The sequence below is a fragment of the Nilaparvata lugens genome, chromosome 5, assembly GCF_014356525.2.
Source record: "Nilaparvata lugens isolate BPH chromosome 5, ASM1435652v1, whole genome shotgun sequence".
Taxonomy (NCBI): domain Eukaryota; kingdom Metazoa; phylum Arthropoda; class Insecta; order Hemiptera; family Delphacidae; genus Nilaparvata; species Nilaparvata lugens.
Genome location: NC_052508.1, coordinates 4,970,263 through 4,989,607, shown reverse-complemented (window position 1 = coordinate 4,989,607; position 19,345 = coordinate 4,970,263). Strand labels below are relative to the sequence as shown.

The following is a 19,345-nucleotide window of genomic DNA, read 5'->3' as shown; positions in this document are numbered from 1 at the left end:
AATCCTATTAAAAAATGAGTAATTTCAATGGATTAATTCTGAAATAACTTTTCAATATTATTTATACCGGTACGAGTAGGTCTAACCTATACGGGTAGGCTAACTTAAGCATGGATGAAGTCTAGGATGGTTAGTTATCAACTTTTAAAATGTCATTTAATGTATTTTAATTTGTGTTTCTCATAAGGTAATGTTTAAAAATTATTACATTGTTTCAAAAATACATTTTAAATCAATTATACGACTTGTGTACTCAAGTATTTTGATAGAATGAAGAAAAAAATGGCGGCTGAGAATATGGTTTGTTCAGTTTTGTACAGTCACTGTCAAAAGTAAATATAAAATATTCTGGCAAATAGACAACATTGCAAAGCGAGAGAGATAGTGCTATATGTTTTGTTGTATGATAGAAAAGGACAGCAACAGTATTGTCAATCGTACACTGCCATTATAATGTGGACCTCACTATATATCATGGGATATCTTCTTATGCTATCTTTTCTCTATGGTAATACAGGGCGTTTCAAAATGAATAGCGGGGTTTTAACCTGTTATAATATTTATTTCATCCAACTTACAGCTGCAAGTGATTATATGAAATGAAATATGAACATTTCTAGAAAAAATGTCATCAACTCAAGCCGATAGTTATAGTTTTACTTTCCTTGCCCTATTAACATAGGTAAGAAAAATATTGCTTTCCGAAAAAAATTAAGGTACCCCAATTTCTACATTTCTATACGTTTCAAGGTCCCCTGAGTCCAAAAAGGTGGTTTTTGGGTATTGGTCTGTATGTGTGTGTGTGTGTATGAGTGTATGTGCGTCTGTGTACACGATATCTCATCTCCCAATCAACGAAATGACTTGAAATTCGGAACGTAAGGTCCTTACAATATAAGGATCCGACACGAACAATTCCGATCAAATGCAATTCAAGATGGCAGCTAAAATGGCGAAAATGTTGTCAAAAACAGGGGTTTTCGCGATTTTCTCGAAAACGGCTCCAACGATTTCGATTGTTATACCTAAAATAGTCATCGATAAGCTATATCAACTGCCACAAGTCCCATGTCTGTAAAAATTTCAGGAGCTCCGCCCCATCTATGCAAAGTTCGATTTTAGATTCTCAATTATCAGGCTTCAGATACAATTTAAACAAAAAATTTCGAGTCGAAAAGATTGAGCATAAAAATCCACAATTAATGTTCAGTAACATTTTCACCTAAATTTGAAAATAAGCTCGAAATTCGAGAAAATGTGATAATTCAAATTGCAAAATGTTGGCAACTGTTGATTCTATTAAATCATTCACTATGGAGAGATAGCAGACCTCGTGTGGCTCCAGTGTTATTGTCCTGTCACCAGCTGGCTCAAATCTTTGAATAGTAGACTTGAGATGCGCGGGAAAACTAGTGTCAGGTGACCAATATTCATAACGGCAAGGAAAGTTGTGTGAGTGCGCCACACTAGATTTTTTTTGCTTTTTAAATGTGAATTTGTGTTTAGATTTTAGTTTTCTTGATTTTAAACTTTAAAAATGAAAACTCAGGAAGTGAAAGTGTAAATTTTTAGTGAGAAAACATGAAGAACCCAATACATAATCTATAAACTTGAATGTTAATAGGAAATGACATTGGGTAATACGGCAAGGCAGAACATCCAGAAGGATCTCTCTGCCAATAAAAGCCATAAGAATAAATAAATAAAAGTAATAGTTGTTTTTCTTGTGAAATCATGTGACGCTGGTTAGTCTCTCTTACTAGGTGTATACTATACCCTACTAGTCTCTATACTCTCATAACAATATTATTTATAGTTATTCCAAATTGTTTTTTTTTTCATATCATATACCGTTCAATAATATCATTTTAGTTTTTATTATTTAATTCATCTGAACTGGTTGGTGACCGCAAAGTTATTGTATATAAGTGTAAGCCTAACCCAGTATAAATATTGTAATCTACATAAATAAAGTTCTCAATGAATAAATACTGTGCCGTTCTTACATTCTCACCCGGCCAAAATAGTAATAATAGACAGAATTGTTTTTATTAACCTGGCTTGAAATTTGGAACATAAACTATCTATACCATGGGGTATCGTCTTATGCTATCTTTTCTCCATGTGACTACTTCCATAAGCTATTAGAATCTAATTCATCTTGAGTATCTAGCTGTTTCAATTGATTAGTCCAATGACATTTCAACTGTTATATTACATTTTATTATTAGATTGTATTATATTATTTGTGTGTAAATTAAACTATTCTATTAATTTCTGCTTGCAGATGGATTTGAGTCCTTTTTTCTCGGAAGCTCAGTGCGAGGCTTTGAACGAGGCCGACAATCACTCGCTCAAGCATTGCCTGTCATCAGCTGAAGGCTTTCTCGAATCGGATTGCGATGAGCAGGTAGGCCTATCATGCAAATCAATTCATCTCAATACTACAGGATACCAATGACTAGTAGTTCTGTGAACAGTAGACCTCGTGCAGTTAAAAACCACAGCCTCCACTAATACTGTCCATCAGAGAGAATTATATCATGTCCTGACGTGTATAATAATTTAATCATCAATTGAGCAACATAATTTTTCACAAGATTTTTTGAATGTATTGTAGCGGTCATAGAATGGAGGGGGGGGGGTCAAGGAATGGATTTAGTCTATTGTTCTATTTAGGTAGGAATTGAAATTGTGAGCGGTTCTGACAAACGGTATTTGAAATAGCTTATTAAGTCTTATCCTATTCCATGCAACATGGAAATTTTACAAATTGATGAAATCTGGCTTGAATATTTTATTATTTAGAATTTCATATATGGTCATTTCATTATTTTATATTTCATAATGCTCTAATGGATCTTCTGGTTTTTAATTTTTGGACTTAAAAAATGTTGACCTCGAAGTTTCAGTGGAAAAAGCTATTGGACAAAATGTATTATACTTTTTGAAATAAAGATGCCTCAATAAATTATTTTGAATAATCTCCAAATCATTAACGGCAGTGCTTGACGGCTTATCGGTGTGTAATCAATAATAATTGCTGTTTGGATTGTTGTTGTATCGACAACTATGCTACTACTATCATCAAAAGTTTACCGAGTTGAAAGCAGAGAAAGGTCGGGAGAAAATAATATGCTACTTAGGCCCGCCGCAAAGTAGACCCACGCTAATCCACGAAAAGCAACCCACGCCGTGGGATGTTTTGTAAACCATTGCTATAGAACTATTAATAATCAATCAGCTGACAGGTGGATTATTCATTGCATTCATTACACAGATGTATGGAGAAGCCTAGCAATGGTTTACAAAACATCCCACGGCGTGGGTTGCTTTTCGTGGATTAGTGTGAGTCTACTTTGCGGCGGGCTTTAGAGTTATCAATTGCATGCCTCATCGGTTGCAATTAATAGTCCACACGACAGCTGATTTTTTACCAAGTTACATTGAGATATAAATTGCATGCAATTTATAATCCACTCGACTGCTGATTTATGATGAATAATTCTAAAGTCTGATTTTACGGTAATCAAAGGAGACTCCTTTTCCTTTTGTATTATCCTTAAAATGCAAAATTTCAAAAAAAAAACTTTATGTATACGTCGACGCGAAATTCAAGAAGGAACATAACTGTCAAATTTCATGAAAATCTATTGCTGCGTTTCGCCGTAAATGCGGAACATAAATATAAACATAAAAACATATAAACATAAAGAGAAATGCAAAACCGTCGACTTGAATCTTACACCTCACTTCGCTCGGTCAATTATTTACAAATGCTAGATAAAGCATTATAAAGTACTGTTAGCATTAATAATGCTAGATAAAGTACGAACAGTAGGCGGATATGTGTCTAATCCTTGCTCCAAGTTCAGGTAGAGAGGCTGGCAAAGGAGGTACGTGCACCATATCTTTTATGAAACACCACAAGAAAAAATCCAGCGGTGTTAGGTCTGGGGAACGAGGGGGCCATGCATTACGGCCAATCCACAGATTTGGAAAGCGGTCCTTAAGAAAATCCCGGACGTCAGTCAGATAGTGTGGTGGTGCGCCATCTTGCATAAAGAAAACATTTCGTTCTCGGTCATCCTCATCGATCTGTGGTATCAAAAATGTTGCAACATATCAAGGTACATCATGCCGTTGATGGTTTTCTCTTGGAAAAAAGGGGCCGTACACTTTCCTTTTACTCAACGCACAAAAAAACGTACAAGGGCTATCACGCACATGTTGCAATGTTTCATGCGGATTTTCACTGCTCCAAATCCCACAGTTATGTGGGTTAACTTTGCAACTTGAATGAAAAGTTGACTCGTCAAGTGTTCATCATCGTCCACTCGATTCAACATATCCAGACAGAAGCTCCTAGGGGTAATGTTATCAGTGTCTTCAATTGCTTGTAAAAGCGAATATCGGAATGGTTTCAAATGCTTCCTCTTCTTCTTCTCCCTCCTCTTCTTCCTCCTCCTCCTTCTCCTCTCTCTTTCTTCATTTCAAATCATAATTTCTCTTACTTTCTCAACAATCGTCAAACTGTCGATTGTGGGACTTGAAGCTCTCGAGATGCAAGCCGGGTCGATTTCGTAGGCCTCTTGACAAAGCTTTGTCTCACTAGCTCAACGACTTCGTCAGATGTGCTTGGACGACCTGAGGATTTTGTATCCTATTATATTAAGCGAGCAATTTCTGTATATACTGTATATATTTATATGGTTATGTGGTTATATGGTCTGAGTAGATTTTTGCCCACACCTTCTTCTATAAGAATTCCCAGTGTCGCTCTGGGCCGGCTAGACTCAGTCGGCGTCTGGGGTGGGCCGCAGCAGGGGACGGGAGGCTTGGTGTGGTGTCCGTCAACCACCCTCGTTCGAGTCGGGGGTTGGAACAGGGTCTTGAGCACTTGGCTGAAATGCTTCCCTCTTTTAGGAAAGAGGGGCCGTGCTTTCGCACTGCCTAACAGGGTTGGGCGGGGAGTGAGAGGAATAGAAACGATCTGGTGTCTTCCGTGGGTGGGGTCTCTGGTACGGGAGAAACGTTCCCGATTGTCACTGGGCGTCCTCTTGCTATTCTAGTTGGAAATCGCCAGGTAGGAGAGCCCTTGCACCGGGCGTCACTACTGGTCACCGGGTCCCTAACCTCGGGCACCGGCTATTTCCTGCGGCTAGGATCGTGTCTCGGGGTCGAGAAAGGCCTTCCCAAGCCTTACTCGAGGTCCTCTTGCTTTTTCAGTTGGAAATCGCAAGGTAGGAGAACCCTTACACCGGGCATCACTACTGCTCACCGGGTCCCTAACCTCGAGCACCGGCTATTTCCTGCGGCCAGGATCGTGTCTCGGGGTCGAGAAAGGCGTTCCCAAACCTTACTCGAGATCCTCTTACCGTTCATGGTCCTCTTCGTGATGTCCCAGGGTCTAATCAGGTTTTAGCCAAAACCCGACTTGTCGCCACTGGTCGAATCAGGCAAGGTGGCTGCTAAAAGTCGCCGAAGTGGTCACACAACCCTCACCTGCTGCGAGTGTTGTATCTTGGAGCTTCCAGCGCCTTCGGTTAACTCCAGTTAACCTAAGACACTACTCCTAGTAGTCGAAGGAGTTGGAGTATACTCTGGACACGAGTTGTACTCACTTGCTAGCCGCGCGCTGCTTCCTTCACTGCTTCTTGACCGACCGCTCGCACTGGACTCTCGCACTAGACTAAACTTCCACTGCCTTTCGGCGAGCCTCCCTCGGTAGTCGAGTGGGAGGGGTAAGGGTGCGCAGCACACTTGAGCAGTAGCTCAGCGGCTGTCTCGCTCGTTGGACAACGAGATCTTATCATGAGATTACCGAGCGTCTCCAAAACTAGCTATATATTTATGTCAACGGATCTCGAAAACGGCTCTAATGATTTTCTCAAAATTTGGAACATAGTAGGTTTATGATATGAAGATTTGATTGCACTAGGTATCAATCCAGGGATAACTCGCTGAAGGACATTAAAAGGATTAATACGTCCTTGGGAAAACAGCTGGAAATTTTGTCGATACCGTAATGGAAGACTGTGAACGAGTGCATGTGTGGGATCTTCCAGCTGATCTCACGAGAAGAAAAATTCAGCAAGAAAAACTCATTTACGTTTATTTATTTTTTTTTTGAAAACATGTTCACTTCAGAAAGTTTAAAATAGTAACTAGATGCTGTTATATTAACAAATATTGTAGCAAACATAGTATATCATTCTAAATCGAATTCATAGTATATCTATTTGTAATTGATGATGTGTTTGTTTTTTGAAGTGTGAATACATTTTTATTTTGATGATCGATAGTAGTTCAACCTAGATTTTGATTTGGACTGTAGTATAATTTGAAAAGAGACAGTTTTTGGGCATAAGCCTGTTGTGCCTCCTCATATAACTGTAAAAAATAATTGTACGACTGAGAAAATGAATAGATAAATATAAAATATGAATTCAATCTTTCGTTACAAATTGTCTATGCTTTTACACTCCAGAGCAAAGCTCGGTCCCCCGATATATGTTAAAACACCCTGTTTTGTAGAAACATGTTTTGTAACATTTATGCCACTCATAAATTGTAGGCCTACTAGGAGGATCTTTAGTGAAATTGGTACGAAAATTACGCTGAACTGTTGTCGCAGACTTCGATTCTTCAAACCAAAACACACAGCTAGCACGCTCGGGTCCAGTGAAGGCAGTAACTGCCGCTAGCGCTTGTGCGGCGCGACCAGGCACTAGCGGACTACGCGAGACAAAACTTGGGAGTGTTTTCCTTTAAAACAACACCAAAACCAGCTCTGTATCTTGTTTAATATAGATTTATAAGAATTTTCAAAGTTGTAAAGTCCTTTTCGAATCACCCGGTATACTGCTTTTGTTTGTACAATCTTGTGTTTGTGTATTTTAGCTACGGTATATTCTGTGTTATGTACAACCATAGAGTGCATAAGAACTACATTTTCTCACCATCTAGTACACTAGTATATTTAAGGCTGTGCAAAGGCTAAAAATAAACTTTTTACTTGTGATATTTTTCAGTTTTTTGATTTGTATTATCATCAAGATATCAAAATTAAAAAGTTTTCTCAGGAAAACATTTTTTTCTGATCATTACTTTTTGAGATATGAGCGCCTAAAGTTTAAATCTTTGGGACAGAACATTTCAAATTCGGTAAGAGATAAATCCATGAGATTCGGAGGATAGATTCTTCATGGTATTGTTGATCTAGTAAAACAAAAATTTTCTGAAAATATTAATTTTTAAGATAGTTATTCAATTTACTAAAAATAACTTTTAGTTGAGTTATTTTTGGTAAATTGAATTACTTTTCCAAAAATTGATATTTTCAGAAAATTGTTGTCTTACTAGATCAACAATACCATGAAGAATCCTTCCTTTGAATCTCATGTATTTATATCGTACCGAATTTGAAATGTTCTGTCTCAAAAATTCAAACTTCAGTCGCATCATATCTCAATAAGTAAAGATCGGAGATGTTTTCCTGAGAAAACTTTTTCATTTTGATGATATACAAATCGAAAAACTTAGAAAAATATCACGAGTAGAAAGCTCATTTTTAGTGTTTGCACAGCCTTAATGTTTGCCAAAATTCCCCTGTAATGTGTAATATTTGACTATTAAAAAGAGAAAAATTATCTATTGCACTTTGAAATTAAAAGTAAGGCTATTCTAAATCCATTTAATCCGTATTTCTCTGAAAATTTCAAAATTCATCAATTCTCTCACCATATAGTAAATTTTGTGGAGGAAATTTGGTTTATATTTTGTCCGTGCAAACTTAGACAACACCATTTTTTAGGCCCTTGGCTCTTGACGCTCAGACGCTTCCTGTGTGTTTCATGAACGCTCTGACCACGCCACGCCACGCTCCGCTCCGCCTTCAGTGTGTTTGTACCCATACAGTGTTTTTCTAAAGGTGCGTACAGCTTTACGCGCCGCGAACATGAGCAATTCACTTTTAATCAGCTGATGCCAAGCTTTTTATATCTATATCTTATACCGTTTCTGTAAAAATACAGATATAGTCAGCTGTTTAAAAGTGAATTGGTCATGTTCGCGGCGCGTATATCTGTACGCACCTTTAGAAAAACAGTAATGTTTTTACTGTTTACACTGTTTACTGTTAATGACAATTTACACTGTCACCCGACCAAAACAGTAATGATAGACAGTAGTCGACTCGAGCCAACAGAAAATCGGCTTGAAATTTGGAACATAACGACCTATACCATTCTTATGCTATCTTATCTCTATGAATACAAGATACAAGAATACAAGATCTTTATTTGCCATAAAATAAAACAGGTTTACAATACACATTGTCATTTTAACAATATTTTTATTTTTAAAATAATTGAGTCAATTTGTCACATATATAAAATCATTACAATTTAGATACTCATCTGTCGAGTAAAATCTTCCAACCTTCAGCCATCCGGCAATAGTTCTTTTAAAAATGTTCAGCGGAAACAATCTAATGGATAAATGCAGCTTGTTATACAGTTTACATTGTAAATAACTGTGACTTTTCAATGTTTTGCCTAGTCTATCATTCGGTGTTACCAAGTCATATCTAGGTCTCGTATGAAATGTATGAATGAACAGTATCATTGGATTGAACTGATTTAAATGTTCCTTGAAATGAATCAAGTTTTGAAAAATGAAGATACATGTTAAAGTAATTATTTTTAGTAGATTTGTAAAATAAGTTCTACAGGATACATAGTTTTTTATATCACAAATTGTTCTGATAGCGTTTTTGAAAGTCGTTTTTGCCAAATGAAAGCTTTTTTGTAGCACTGGACGTGCACTATAACATAAACATATGATACAACTTACATGATTTTTGTATCAAGAGAATAGAATTTGATTTGATTGAGCCTTTTATTGATGTGTTCCAGTTGATAATATCATTGACGTTCAAGCAGAAGATAAGGTTGCATTCGATCAAAATTAAAGCGCCGAGAGACAAAGGACCGAAACACATGAAGCTGTTCATCAACCTGCCTCACACCCTCGACTTTGACTCGGCCGAAACTTGTAAATCCGTACAGGAAATCGAGTGAGTCAACTTATTTCAACTATTTTGTTCGGTTGCACAGGAACCTTTTAAATTAATACTGTGCAAAGGCTAAAAATAAAATTTTTACTGGTGATATTTTTCAAAGTTTTTCGATTCGTATATCATTAAGCTATAAAAATGGAAAAGTTTTCTCAGGAAAACATTTTTTCCGCTCATTATTTTTTGAGATATGACCGCCTAAAGTTTGAATTTTTGGGACAGAACATTACAAATTCGGTAAGAGATAAATCCATGAGATTCAGAGGATAAATTCTTCACGGTATTGTTGATTGAATAAAACAAAAATATTTTGAAAATATCAATTTTTGAGAAAGTTATTCAATTTACCAAAAATAACTCAACTAAAAGTTATTTTTTGTCATTTTTAGTAAATTGAATAACTTTCTCAAAAATTGATATTTTCAGAAAACTTTTGTTTTATTTAATCAGAACTACCATGAAGAATTTATCCTCTTAATCTCATAAATTTATCTTTTACAGAATTTGAAATGTTCTGTCCCACAAAATTTCACAATGAGACGCTCATATCTCAAAAAGTAATGATCGGAAAAAATGTTTTCCTGTGAAAACTTTTCCATTTTTTTTTTTTTTAGCTTGATGATTTATACAAATCGAAAAACTTTGAAAAATATCACTAGTAGAAAGTTTATTTTCAGCCTTTGCACAGCCTTAAGTTTAACCTGTTTATTTTAAAGTACGGTTAAAATCAGTTTTGAGCGAATGCCTGTTGTTTTTTTCTGGATTGTATCTTCTATTGTCTATGAATAAATAAATAAATTCTACTGTGATTAAAAATCTAGGAAAGCCAGAGAAGCCTTTTTTCGAAAAAGTCTTTGTGATTGGTTCTCGTCGCATTCGATCATGATTAAAATTCAACAGGTTTTTCTGCTACTGGGCCGTGACATTTTAAATGTAGATTTACATTCAAATCAATTGAAGTCATGTAGTGACCTATAGTGAGTTCCACGTTATAATGGCAGTGTTTGATTTAGCAATTGTATTGCTATCCTCGTCCATCATTCAACAAAGCGGATAGCGCTATCTCTTTCTCGCTTTGCTCTGTCGCCAGATTGTTTTTTAACAATGTAGAAATCCGTTTTTGAACTATTTTCAACGACACTACAGTCTAATTTGAAATAATGTATAAAAATAATTAACGAAATATTTGATCTTGATTATGAAAATTCGTTATGAAATTATTGACAAATATAATTTTTTTCTTGCTAAAATATAATTGATTATTTTGAACGAGAATGAACAGTTAATATTACATCAATAAACCGGTATCAGTTACCGTCTATAGAAGGCATTGACAAGACAGAGGATAGGTTACGTTGTTCTCCTATTTTTCTCCACTATCATTATAACGTGGATCTTAATATAGAGTGTGTGGACACAGAGAGAAGTCAGCGGTCAGGGCGGTCTCAACATGATTTAAATATCCAAGTATTTATCTAAATTGAGATTCATGTTATAAAGTCAGTGGACATGATAAGACGGTATTGTAACATTATGATTTAGATGGGTGCATCCACCTTTCTTGATTGACGAACTGTTTTTGCAAATTGTGATTATTTAAAAACCTGTTCAAAAATTTATAAGGAAGGATTCGAAACAATTAAAAACTCATGCAACATCTCGACTTACCACTCGAACCATACAACTATACTCTGTACAAAATAACTTTTATAAATATAAAGAAAAATAAAAATCTTAGTACCCTTTTTGAAATATTTTATCATAACATGTTTCGGACATTTATGCCATTTTCAAGTGAATCACTTGATAAGATTTTTATTTTTCTTTATATTTATACTACAAGTAGCCCTAAACAGAAAAGATATAAAATAACTTTCGACTTGGAGGATTATGCGGCGCAGAGAAATGAAGGGAGATCAGTCAATTACTATGATGATAGGTAGAAACGCAGTTGCCAATTTGTCGATTAGAGTCAGTCTACTGAAGACTTTCAGAGAAGAAGCTCCGTAAGTTTAACATGAGAGCTTGAATACTCACTAAAAATTAAAAAATGTTGGCCGGTTCTGAACGGCAACATCACCGCCGTTGTATCCCTACCTCGGTATGCCTTCTCTGCTGCGCATGTCCCTCCCAAGTCACAAGTTATTTTGTACGGAGTATTTCAATTACTACATTATAAACTTTTGAAATAGGGGGTGATCCACCAGGGAACACTGTAAAATTGTTGTTGCGCAGCTTTTGATGGTAGAGCTGCTTGCTCTACCTGCTTGTTGGTTTTATTAATTTATCATCTAAATATTTTTTTTGGATTAAGCGAGCAATTTCTGTATTTATATCTGGATATTTTTATATCTGATTATTTATAAAACACTTATTGACATATGCTGCTTTTAAATTAATAAAACAAAATAAATCTTATAGCACCTTTTATTCTTTAAAAAAACATTAAAATTTTAATGTTTTTTGAAGAAAAACTTATAGCACCTTTTATTCTTTAAAAAAACATTAAAATTTTAATGTTTTTTGAAGAATAAAGGGTGCTATAAGATTAATTTTGTTCTACTGATTATTTATGTTTAACGGATCTCGAAAACGGCTCTAACGATTTTCACGAAATTTGGAACATAGTAGGTTTATGATATAAAGTCGATTGCACTAGGTCTCATCCTTGAGGAAACTCGCTGAACGACATTGAAAGGATAATTCATCCTTGGCTGAAACAGCTGTGGATAGTAAAAAAGTGAGTATGTGAAAAATCAAAATATCGCATCCCCGGAATTCATAAGATGACGTATAGCCAGCTGTGAAATATAAACACGATCATTTTAGAGAATTGTGTTCTGTTTATCAATAAATAAAAATCTGGTGTGGCGCACTCACACAACTTTCCTTGCCGTTATGAAAATTGATTAACTGATGCTAGTGTTCTCGCGCATCTCAAGTCTACTATTCAAAGATCTAAGCCAGCTAGTGACAGGACAATAACGCTGCAGACACACGATGTCTGCTATCTCTCCATAGTGAATGATTTAATAAAATCAACAGTTGCCAACAGTTTGCAATTTCATAATCTTATTTTCTCGAACTTCGAGCTTATTTTCAATTTAAGGTGAAAATGTTACTAAAAGTAACATTTTCACCTTTATGGTATAAAGTCGATTGCACTAGGTCTCATCCTTGAGGAAACTCGCTGAACGACATTGAAAGGATTTGAAGAGATTGAAGAGAAGACAAAGAGAAGACATTGAAGAGATTTTTATGCTCGATCTTTTCCACTTAAATTTTTTTGTTTAAATGGTATCTGAAGCCTGATAATTGGGAATCTAAAATCAAACTTTGCATAGATGGGGCGGAGCTCCTGGAATTTTTACAGACATGGGACTTGTGGCAGTTCATATAGCTATAATGACTATTATATTATTAGCATGTCCTATTCCACCCTCTAGGTTTCCTAATAATTGCGAAGTATTGCTACGACGCGGACTAGCTACAGCCGGGTATGGGTCGGGGTCGGTGACCGTACTGACTGGTGGAGATACCGGACCTACACTTCTCCCTCTATCCTGATTCTTTACCCTCTGCTTCTTTCGCGAGATTTTTACTTTCAGGGGAAGAGTGTTTGCCCGTGCCGTTGCTGGCCGATTCGGCCCTCGGCCTTTGGAATACAGGGTGGGTGTTAAGGGAGATTAAGATAACCCTATACAAGGAGACGGATCTGACTATCAGATCCCTACCAATAATTCTATTTATAAAGGTAGTACGCAATCTGAACCAACTGCGAATTGACGGCGAGCAAGCTGTACCTGCAAGCCCGGGATATGGTTTTTCTATGGGGTTTAAGGTGAGAGAGCTATGGGGTAAAGGTATGACGGAGCTATGGAGTTATTAGTAGTATTTAAGATGTAGTTAAATAGGGCACGGTATAGGGTGTAAGCTATAGAGAATAGGGTGCACGGTATGAGGTATACGGTATAGGGTATAGGGAACAGAGAATCAATAAGGTTATTATTCTCTACAGCAAATAAATATCTGCTCAATAATCCGCAATCTGAGAATTGCGCTCTAGCTCTTAGCAGGCTGGACCTGCTAGCTAAACATAGTATATCTATTTCAATTTTATGATAATTAAAGTTTGGAGGATGAGGTTTCGGGTGTCGGATTTCTGAATCGCGAGCCTGCGGCTGCGAAAGGATTTTCAGCAATTCTGAAACTGCTAAACAGGATTTCCGCGCTAATCTGGTGACTGCGCGCCGGTTATTAAGGCCAATCTGTGACTGCCCTTAAGGGTATGGGAATCACTCTCAATCGTCCGAAACGCTTTTAAATTAATAGTCAGTATGTCGACTATTATGAGAGGATAGAAAAGATTTTTCACAGACACAGTCTGTAGAATAATATCGGGAAGACAACAGTCTGTCGTTGTCAGGGTAGGAAAGGATTTTTCCAGGATTTTCCACAAGGAAAATATCGAGTCAGAGACTCCTAATTCAGGAAAAGATTTCAATAGACTTTTCCAAGTAATTGCCAGTCTAAGAACTACCACAAGATCGATCTCTAATTTGCAACTGAGATTCACGGGAAAATTCGTGAATTTTCAACAGGGAAAACCAGCAAATAATATTTGCTATTAAAGAAGACAGGTTTCTAAGAATTTTAGAAAGGATTCGCGGGTCTGAAAACCCGCGACTAGGACGATCTCGAATCTGAAACTGAGATCAGGAAGGATTTTAACACAGGAAGAATTAAGAGAAAGAAAGAGAAAGGATGCCGCAGTCTAAAAACTTCGGCGAGGAAGTCCTCAAGCTGTACCTGAGAGCTAGAAGGACTTTAGTAAAGGGAAAGTTGAGAGAAAGAAAGAGAAAGGACGTCGCAGTCTACCAACTTCGACAAGGACGAACTCAAGCTGTACCTGAGTTCTCTAGGAAATGATTGGAATTTTCCTACTAGGAATTACAGCAAGTCAGAAACTGCTAAGAAAAGTTAAAATACTGGGCCACTCTATAGTATGAAAACCAAGCAAGGAAAACTTACTATAAATGATGATAATTTCTCTGCAGGGACAAAAATTGATCGAGAAAACTATTCTCAAAAGGAACAGGGATTTTCCCACAAGAATAAAAATTAATTGAGAAAAACTATTCTTAAAAAGGACAGGGATTTCCCTACAAGAATAAAAATTCAATGGAGAAAAATTACTCTTTAAACTAAAGGCCACCTTACTACAGAGAAGGAAAAATATACGGACTACTAGTCCTGACATACAATTACCTGAATCGACGTGGATACTGATACGGAGAATAGCGAACCGATTCCCACTTCCCGTATTATAATTAAAAACGTCGTGAAGCGACAGAGTCGAGGCTTATAAATTAAGTACTCAAAAATAATCCGCTATAAGAGCCTAGCTAAATTTCCCACTCAACTATTTGTAGCACAAACTTGAGATCCCTTACAGGTTTCAAACCAAGGATAACACGTTCACCCCAGTGATACGAATTTAGGAAAAATAGCTGACAAGAAAGAAAAACCCACCAGGGAGTTCTAACTCCGAGTTGTCCGGAACTCGGCCTACAATATTCTATGTTAACACAAAATAGAATAATAATTAGTATCGGGAACGTCGTAAGGAGAGGAGATTCGCGACCCGATCTCACGCTCAACCACCGAACAACTGCCCTAAATGAAACCTACAAGGACAGAGAATCCCCCAGGAAAATCCACCTTCAAATAGTCGGCAATTCGACATACAATATTCCATTCACTAAAATACAGAATAGAATATTAACCCTCTAGTACACCACTATTGGGAGCGCCGCTCGGAACGCAGCCGTACACAAACCCGTTCACCGAACAACTGCCTCTCTCCCAGGTTTTCTTGAAGCAGCACCGGGTCGCTGAAAATTAGGAGGCCGGGGGAAAAGAGAATGCCGACCAATGGGAATCTGAAAAGACGATCACGCCACTGGTCATGTGACAGGGTTTGAATCCGCTAGTGCTGATGCTAAGGGTGCAGCTAATGATGACAATGATACTAATTGCTACACTAATTCAGGCCGGTAAACAATATTTCTCACCAGAAATTACAAGAAGAATGATACCGACTCAACTCGGTAGCCGCTTATCGTTTTGATGATACGGCTGCTGCTGCTGCAATACTAAATACATTAGTATTAATTAGTAGGAATTAGAATAAATTCGCTAATTTTACACTAGACGACGGCTCTCCATCCGTCACAAAAATTCACTTTGTGACACCATGTATAAATTTGATCAAAATCGTTGGACCCTTTTTCGAGAAAATCGCCAAAAACCCTGTTTTTGACAACATTTTCGCCATTTTAGCCGCTATCTTGAATTGCATTTAATCGAAATTGTTCGTGTCGGATCCTTATACTGAAAGGACCTTAAGTTCCAAATTTCAAGTCATTCCGTTAATTGGGAGATAAGATATCGTGTACACAGACGCTCACATACACACACACACACACACACACACACACACACACACACACACACACACACACACACAGAGACCGATACCCAAAAACCATTTTGGACTCAGGGGACCTTGAAACGTATAGAAATTTGAAACACACACACACACACACACACAGAGACCGATACCCAAAAACCATTTTGGACTCAGGGGACCTTGAAACGTATAGAAATTTGGAAATTGGGGTACCTTAATTTTTTTTGGAAAGCAATTACCTATGGTAATAGGGCAAGGGAAGTAAAAATAACGAGCGAAGCTCGGTGCCCCTTCGCCACTACACTATGTTTTGACTTGTTGGCCTGGTTTCTAGGACACTCATTGAACCCATAGAATCTGATTCAATAATGCACGGTTACTAGAAATCTTTATAAAACTTATTATTTATTAATTTATGATTGTACTTTTCAGTTTGACTCCAGCCGACCTTGAGGGCAATCCGATTAATTTGCGATACGTGAAATTCCAGAACGTGCACAACATTCAGCTGTTCGTACCGAGCAACCAGGCCGACTGTGACACCACCCGAATCGACTACTTGCAGTTCATTGGTCAGCCCATCCACACCACAGACATGGTCGACTTTAAAAGAGTCGCCGGCAAGAAAGGAGAGGGCCATTAAAGATCTGATCACTTCCCATGCCACTATCCTAACCTACGGTTTAGTTCTGGATCCAACCCAACACCAGGTTCTGTTCTAGACCTAACCTTACATCAGGTGTTTCCTGAACCCTATCCATCATCCATTCAACCTCAAGTCTGCGATCTTTCTCGTCCCTGCCAACTCTCCAAAACCCTCTAGTTTTCTTATATGGAATGCCTATTTTTCATTTAAATTCATCCTGAGATTGATAGAAAATGGAAGATATGTTATGAATTGTTAATAACCGTTTTGTGACTAATCTGTATGTAAAAATCAACAATCAAATTCGGTATCAATGATTTTGTTTGATTTGGGCCCTTTGCACAGTCAAAGCTTAAACTGAATTCAAGAAGCTGGTGGCTTAAACTCGAAAAGAACTACATTATAACAAACTGATACAATCCAGTTAAATGAAATTTATTTTAACCTTCCGTTAGTCGCGCCCTACTCAATCACACGAGCAGTCGCGTGTTGTATTTTGTACAACATCCAATTTTCCAAGTGTTATGTACTCTGTTTACTGTCAAAACATATTAATTAATTGTATATTACTTTTTCCATCTTTTTGGGTTATTTCACGCCTATGAACATTTGGATGATTACCATTTCATAGCCCAATAAGGTACATCAAGCAAAGCCATCAATTCTGTGTTATTGGTTCGTTTACAGTCCCCGTATACAGTCTTTCCCTATCTTATGCACAGTGCGACTTATGCACTGTCGCGACTAAATGGCACCTAAAAACTGAACCATTGCTCGGTTGATACTGCAACTCAGTGGAGTGATGGGGGGGGGGAAAGTTTTGGAATGCATAGGTGACTCATTCACTGACACCACCCCGTTCAATAGTTTTGTGCAACAAAATAACTGACACTGTTGTACTTTTCACAACAGCGCGACTGCCGGAAGTTTAAAATGAAACTGTATAAACGGCACTTGATGGTAAAGTCTAATCTGCTGATTTATAAATTTTGCAAGTATAAATTGTTGACATCAAATATTTCCAATCGATATTAATTATTGCTTCAATTCAATTCCTCATTAATCCATTAACAATCATTGTATTGGATGGATTATTTTTGTCATGTATGTAACTGAATAGCATCAGATACCTTGTCAAATTAATATTTCAAACACCGATAAACTTACTTCAATACTATTCATAGTTTTACCAAGGTAAAAGATGGCAAAATTAGATATTCCATTGTGTAGGGCGTTTATGCTCCAAATTTCACTGTTAACTCAAGCCGATAGTCCTAGTAGTTCTTTGTCGTGAAGCTATAGGTGCGTACAGATATACGCGCCGCGAACATGAGCAATTCACTTTTAATCAGCTGACTATATCTGTATTTTTACAGAAACGGTAAGATACAAATATAAAAAGCTTGGCATCAGCTGATTAAAAGTGAATTGCTCATGTTCGCGGCGCGTAAATCTGTAAGCACCTTATGTGACGCTGGTAGTCTCTGATACTGTGCTGTTTTTAAGGTGCGTACAGATATACGCGCCGCGAACATGAGCAATCCACTTTTAATCAGCTGATTATATCTGTATTTTTACAGAAACGGCAAGATACAAATATAAAAAGCTTGGTATCAGCTGATTAAAAGTGAATTGCTCATGTTCGCGGCGCGTACGCACCTTAACAATCTCACCCGGACAAAACAGTAAAAATAGACAGTTAGTCGAAAGTAATCGGCTTCAGTTGACAAAAACCGGCTTGAAATTTGGAACATTACTATCTATACCATGGGATATATTTTTATGCTATCTTTTCCATATGATTTTACTTAGTAAAGTGACAGTTATGAGTTGTTCAAGGCCCGTTTTACATTAGGACACCAGGAAAGAGTGGTGTTAGTGTGTAAAGCAAGCTGGAACACTAATGTTGGGTAATCAGTGTCACCGATCCGAGTGAGACTCCAGCCGGCCACCAAACTTTGGTGACCATAGTATGAGCATTTTCAGGGCAGAGCTTGGGGCCTTGGGGTATGGTTGTTGATTACAAATTTCGACTGAGTCACTGTCAATGTTTTACAACCGTTCCATAATAAAAAAAAACACACATATGTTGTCAAATTCTACAGTTTTATAATTGGTACAGGACCATGGCTTCGTGACCACACAGGTCACATTTTCAAGCAGTCAGCAGTCACGAAACCATGGTCCTGTACCAAATAAAACTGTGTAGAATTTGACAACATATGTGTGTTTTTATTTCGTTGCTGATTACATTGGGAACAGGCAGCAGGTCGTATCTATCATGGGTGCTACCTCAGATAGAGCAGGATTACCCCAAGGCTCAGTGCTTGGATCACTGTTATTCCTGATCATGATAAATTACCTGCATATGCGGAACTCCAGCCTGCTTTTTGCAGATGATACTACCATCTTGGGACAGGGCAAGAGGCCAGGGGAAGCTAAGCTGAAGGGGCAAAGAGTTGGTTTTGCACAAATAAGCTCAAGCTGAATGAGAGCAAAACCCAAGAGATGCTGTGTACACTGGCCGGCCAGAACAGCGTTTGTCAGTGCTGCTCCTGTCACCTGGCTAGGTTTCAGCGTGGACACCAAAACTGTCATGGCAACCTCACATCATCACAGTCTGTAGAACAATTTTTAGTGGTCTATCTGCTCCGTAAAAACTAAAATTTCAATCAGCCGCCATTTTGGATACAAGTATCTTAGAAGATTTTTATCGATGCCATCTTGCTTGTTTTAAAAAGACCTTCAAAATGATGTACCACACAATAAAATATTCGAGTTACAACCCCTAAGTTACCCCCTTATGAGGGGTTGAAATTCAGTTGTACGTCAAAAGGTAGAGTATTTGACCAATAACTTATCCTAGAAGTTACAGTATTATATCTAGAACAGTCTCCAATTTAATGAAGGGTTGCCATACATATGACTCACTCTGTAATCCTATCCAGACCAGTGGCGGCATGTGAAGTCAACTAATGATGGACCCATCTCTGAATGGAAAATTGAATTAAGATTGTGGAAGAGAAAAAAATGATAAGTTTAATGTTGGCAGTAGCTTGTTTCAAATAAGTTGAACAGGCATTACACTTTTCAATGTTTCCAACTTGAAAGCACTACTTAAGTACTTAACCATGTTGTCATTCTCCCT

General features: G+C 37.4%; 1 protein-coding gene across 1 annotated transcript in view; it reads left to right on the top strand.

Moving 5' to 3' along the window:
• LOC111044794 (thioredoxin-like protein 1) overlaps nucleotides 1–17,213 on the top strand; it is a 29,195-nt gene extending 11,982 nt beyond the window's left edge. The window contains exons 4-6 of the mRNA XM_022330018.2: nucleotides 2,288–2,410; nucleotides 8,919–9,079; nucleotides 15,984–17,213. Of these exons, the coding sequence (XP_022185710.1) occupies nucleotides 2,288–2,410; nucleotides 8,919–9,079; nucleotides 15,984–16,194 (495 nt within the window). The 3' untranslated portion in view covers nucleotides 16,195–17,213. The remainder of the gene's footprint in view (nucleotides 1–2,287; nucleotides 2,411–8,918; nucleotides 9,080–15,983) is intronic.
• The last annotated feature ends 2,132 nt before the right edge of the window (nucleotides 17,214–19,345 follow it).